The sequence below is a fragment of the Sinocyclocheilus anshuiensis genome, unplaced genomic scaffold (assembly GCF_001515605.1).
Source record: "Sinocyclocheilus anshuiensis isolate Anshui unplaced genomic scaffold, SAMN03320099.WGS_v1.1 scaffold1878, whole genome shotgun sequence".
Classification (NCBI taxonomy): Eukaryota; Metazoa; Chordata; class Actinopteri; order Cypriniformes; family Cyprinidae; genus Sinocyclocheilus; species Sinocyclocheilus anshuiensis.
Genome location: NW_015547722.1, coordinates 112531 through 118248, shown reverse-complemented (window position 1 = coordinate 118248; position 5718 = coordinate 112531). Strand labels below are relative to the sequence as shown.

Here is a 5718-nt window from a genome sequence, read left to right as displayed (position 1 = left end):
CCTGAGGTTTAGTGTCTTGGTCAGGGTGGTGTGTCTCATTGCTCGCTTTTTAGGGGACTGAATCCTCAGTCAACAAACCAGTCAAGTTTTTTTTAGCCATTAGAACACACCACAGCACCTCATAAATACTGTCACTTACAGCTAGAGAGTTGTGCTCACATATTTACAAGTTACAAGTTGCAGAATATGCAAAATGTTAATAATTTTAACAAAATAAGAGGGATCATGAAAATCATTATTGTTTGTTTAATACTGTCCTGAATAAGCTATTTCACATAACAGATGTTTATATATTCTCCATGAGACAAAATAAAAACAGAATTGATAAAAATGTCCCCGTTCAAAAGTTTACATACCCTTGAATCTTAAACAAAATAACTAAAATGTACACATCATCATCCTGTTCAAAAGGTCACATCCTCATTTCTGGGAAACATGTAAGTATTTAGGTAGCTTCTTAAGTGCAGTACCAAATGAAAAAAATATGATCTTTAAACAAAATATGGAAAATGTACACATCATCATCCTGTTCAAATGTTTACAACCTCTGACTCTTAATGCATTGTGTTGCCTTTTTGAGCATCAGTAAATGTTTCCACCTTTTGTAATAGCTGTGTATGAGTCCCTCAGTGTGAAAAGATGGATCTCAAAATCATACAGTCACTGTAGGAAAGGGTTCAAATATGCAGAAGATGCTGGAAAACCAAAGAATGTGCAGGAGCTGGGGGATTTTTCTGAAGAACAGCAGACAGTTGAACTGCTCAGGACAAACAAGGGACTCATGTACAACTATCACAAACACAGTAAAAGTAAAACAGTCGTGGATCATCCAGGAAACAACACAGATTATTAGGATTCAAGGGTATGTAAACTTTTGAACGGGGTCATTTTTTTATGAATTCAGTTATTATTTTGTCTTGTGGAGTATATATAAACATCTGTTATGTGAAATAGCTATTCAGGAAAAGTACAAAAAAAAATAACATGCAATCTTCATGATCCCTCTTATTTAGTTAAAATTATTAACATATTTGCATATTCAGCAAGTGGTATGTAATCTTATGAGTACAACTGTAACTCATTCTCAATGTTTCAATGCATGGCTCAATGAATAAAACAAAGCAAAATTCTCTAATGCTTTATTATATTTTTGCAGACAAGTGGACGGTAGCATTTTGTTAAATTTGACAGATAGGCTGGAAAACAATAAGCACAGGCTCTCAAATGTAAACTCAGATTTTGCTAAAATAGATTGACAGATGTGGATCATGGTAATGTCTTTGGAATAGTTATTTCTTTCCAGGTATAAAACAATCTGCGGTAGAATGAAATTTATAACATTTATAGGCTCAGATTCCAAGGCTGGTCAGTGTGGTGTGATTTTGTTACATTATGGAACTATGACTAATTTCCTAAATATTTTTAATAGATGTATGTATAAAGAGACAAATTAAACCCAAGCAAAGTCTTACATCTACACAAATTGGCCTTGACTTCAATTTTTACACGTGTAAAATAATTAAATCTTCTGAAAATATTGTGCTGAAAATAAGCAAAATAATGAGATATATCATAGACTCTCTGTTGATCTCTCATATCAAGCTTGAATATTTACTCTGCTTTTGTGTTCAGACAATCCAGGGAGAAACACCAGGAAGACATTTCTTCATTATTTATTCCACCCCTTTCATGAACTCCAAGAACTCTGCAATAGAAGGATAGTGGAAATGATGGGAAAGGGACACATTGGGATACATTTGCATCAAACTGGTTCACTGTTTTTTTTCTTTTAATACCAGATAACTTGCATGCAACACGACGCATGCTTACCATCATAATCAATTTTCCCATCACTGTTTTTGTCTCCATCCCTCATTAGCTCCTCAATGTCATCTTCAGTGATGGTTTCACCTGTAGCTTCCAGCATCAGCTTCAGTTCATCAAGATCAATGTAACCATCTGCATTCCTGTCCAAATACAATCAAAACCCATCAGAAACCCCTAAATCCACCGCAGGTCAGTTCTCTTAGTTCAGTTCAAGAACAAAACATACTTATCAAACATACGGAAGAGTTCTGCCAGTTCTTCCTCTGACTTTCCTTTGCTATCATCTTTCATGCACCTCACCATCATGACCAAAAACTCCTCAAAATCCACTGTACCACTGCCTGCATAAGCACACCAACAGTCATTATAGCACAAGCTTATTTTTGAATTTTAATGACAGTATACTCTTAAAAATAAAGGTGCTTCATGATGCAATAGAAGAACCGTTGTCTAAATGGTTGCATAAAGAACCATTAACATCTGAAGAACCTTTCTGTTTCACGAAAGGTTCTTTGTGGCGAAAGAAGGTTCTTCAGATTATAAAAAGGTAAGACAGAGATGGTTCTGTGATTGAATGGTTCTTTGTGGAACCAAAAATGGTTCTTCTAAGGCATCACTGTGAAGAACCTTTTAAGCACCTTTAGTGTACCTGCACTGACATTTCATGTTAAGAGATTTTAATTCTACAGTCTTGTTTTTCCCTCTAGAATGTTCCTTTTGTTTTTCAATTATTATTCAGTTAAATCTGAAAATTAGTATCAATGGTAAACACGTTGATAAACAAAAAATTAAAACTACTAGATAGTTATAAAGATTATTTTTATGCTAAGTTTGGAGCAACATGGGGGTGAGTAAATGAAGTCAGCGTTCTGGATTGTTTTGGATTTACCGTCCTCATCCACCTCATCAATCATCTCCTGGAGCTCCTCCGGCGTGGGGTTCTGGCCCAGCATCCTCAACACCTTCCCGAGCTCCTTAGTGCTGATGCATCCATCCTCAGCATCCTGAACGAAAATATCAAATGCTGCGCGGAACTCTACAAAACACCAACACAGAACTTTAGTTTACAGTACAGTTTCACTCGCATGAACCACTTAATAATATGTGACCCTGGAGCACAAAAGCAGTCTTAAGTCGCTGGGGTATATTTGTAGCAATAGCCAAAAATACATTGTATGGGTCAAAATTATACATTTTTCTTTTATGCCAAAAATCATTAGGACATTAAGTAAAGATCATATTCCATGAAGATATTTAGTAAATTTCCTACTGTAAATATATCAAACCTTAATTTTTGATTAGTAATATGCATTGCTAAGAACTTCATTTGGACAACTTTAAAGGTGATTTTCTCAATATTTTGATTTTTTTGCACCCTCAGATTCCAGATTTTCAATCTGTTGTAAAAGTTGTATCTCGGCCAAATATTGTCCTATCCTAACAAACCATACACCAATGGAAAGCTTATTTATTCAGCATTCAGATGATGCATAAATCTCAATTTCAAAAAATTGACCCTTATGACTGGTTTTATGGTCCAGGGTCACATATTGATAGTGTGAGTCAGTTTAGTAAGTCATTATTGCACATAGGCTATGAATAATGCCGTTGTTTTATTAGTTGGGCACAGGTGTTAAATTCAGGCAAATTTTTTTTTTTTAATCGGTAGTCCTGCAATGTTACAAGTGCTTCAAATTCATAAACATACAGTACTTTGAAAAAGCTGTTCTATCATTCCATTAAAATAAACTACAAATGGAGTGGGCTTTGAATAACTGACAGAATAATCTGTCCAGACTGGGCCATCCCACCAAATTCACCTTAAAAGCAGAGCGAGACACTACAGAAAGTCCAAAAGAAGCCCAGGGTGTTATGATAGGATCTACAGGCAGCTCTTCACAGCAAATGTAAACGAGTTAACCATTAGAGAGAGGCTGCACAAAAAGAAGATACTGTCCAACACCAAAATTAAATTCTAAATACAATGTGCACAGATGAGTCAACGTAGAGTTCAAATATCACGTTTGACTGAAGTGTAAGTGGACCTTTCAACACAATCACCCAAATCATGCAAGAACACAAAGGAATGACTTGGAATGGCCAACGTAAAGTCCAGCTCTCAAATCCAGTTGAAATAGTGTACGTGGACTTAAAGCAGGCCATTCCTCATTTTCATTTTCATTTTACATTGTTGTAATTGACTTTTTTTCACAGCACTGTATGTAGCAAAAAAGGTGTAATCTAGAGGCATTGTAGAATATAAAACATAATGTTCATGGCCATTCTGAGACCAAATGCTGTTTGATGCATAGTATTATACCATACCACTCTTCTGCTCATCGGTGAGCTGCTCTACCTGATGAAGACATTCATGAGTCAATAGTCATACTGTATACACACATAATATACTCTACACACATTAACGCAAACATGCATCCACACATATATTACAATCATTTTGGTCAGTGGAAGGATTTACATATATTTTAAATGGGTTTTGCCATTGTTGTGACCATGTTACTTAACCCTGCAACCAAATAATGACATGATTTGTGGGATATTTTTGCAGCAACAAACATGAACTAAAATATTAAACATATTTACTAAATCAAAGGATCTAATAAAATAAAAAACATTATAGAGTAACAGGGTTGCCTCACACAGTTGGGCATGGTTGCTCAGTCTGGAGATTTACTTCCAACCCTCCTCTAATATAATGTGTAATTCTTTAACAAACTTCACAAGCTTCATTATCTCTGTACATTTGTGTAGTTCTTTATTGCATGGGAAGCATCACCAGTCAATCACAGATAAGTGTGAATGTGTTAATAATATCTATATGATGATTTTTTTTTTAAATATGGTATTATATGTAGTAACCATATGTCAACAATACAACACTATTTATATATGCAGCTTGATTAAAAAAATATACACAAAAAAGAATATACAAAAAATCTGGATGTTTATATATGGTAATATATATGTACTGTATATATAAATAAAATTGTTCCAATTTCTAATTTCATATATGTTTTACTTCATATGACAATATATTTCATATGTGACCCTGGACCACAAAACCAGTCATAAGGGTCAATTTTTTGAAATTGAGATTTATACATCATCTGAAAGCTGAATAAATGAGCTTTCCATTGATGTATGGTTTGTTAGGATCAGACAATATTTGGCTGAGATACAACTATTTGAAAATCTGGAATCTGAGGGTGCAAAAAAAAATCTAAATATTGAGAAAATCGCCTTTAAAGCTGTCCAAATGAAGTTCTTAGCAATGCATATTATTAATCAAAAATTAAGTTTTTATATATTTACGGTAGGAAATTCACAAAAATATCTGCATGGAACATGATATTTACTTAATAACCTAATGATTTTTGGCATAAAAGAAAAATTGATAATTTTGATCCATACAGTGTATTTTTGGCTATTGCTACAAATTTATACGTGCTACTTGGTTGGACTGGTTTTGTGGTCCAGGGTCACATATATGGACATTTAATATATGTACATGTATTTGCATATGGGCTATTTAAAAGTTGTGTCATCATTAGCATCATGTTTGCTTTAGTCCAAACCAATATTTTATCCAAAAACTGACTGAGGTTAGATCTGAGTAATGCGGATTACACACAGCAGATAAAGGTATCTGGAGTTAAAAATAACAAACTGCAGATAAAGGACATGATATGAGGTGACATGACAATGAATGGTAATCCGGCAAAGCTAACTCATGAGACAGCTGCTTAAGTAAGTTACTGTCTATAGTCCCATGTCGGATCCAACACAAACCACCAGAATAGTGTGACACAAACATGTGTCAGGATGTTCCTCTCAGACTCACAGTCTCATGTTCATCTCAGAGAGATCAGT

General features: G+C 34.5%; 1 protein-coding gene across 1 annotated transcript in view; it reads right to left on the bottom strand.

Moving 5' to 3' along the window:
• Nucleotides 1-1615: 1615 nt before the first annotated feature.
• Nucleotides 1616-5718, bottom strand: part of LOC107704223 (troponin C, slow skeletal and cardiac muscles-like) — a 58389-nt gene continuing 54286 nt past the window's right edge. Inside the window, exons 2-5 of the mRNA XM_016507110.1 lie at nt 2717-2863; nt 2054-2168; nt 1831-1967; nt 1616-1705 (exon numbers count right to left, since the gene is read on the bottom strand). Coding sequence (XP_016362596.1) covers nt 1674-1705; nt 1831-1967; nt 2054-2168; nt 2717-2863 — 431 coding nt within the window. The 3' untranslated portion in view covers nt 1616-1673. The remainder of the gene's footprint in view (nt 1706-1830; nt 1968-2053; nt 2169-2716; nt 2864-5718) is intronic.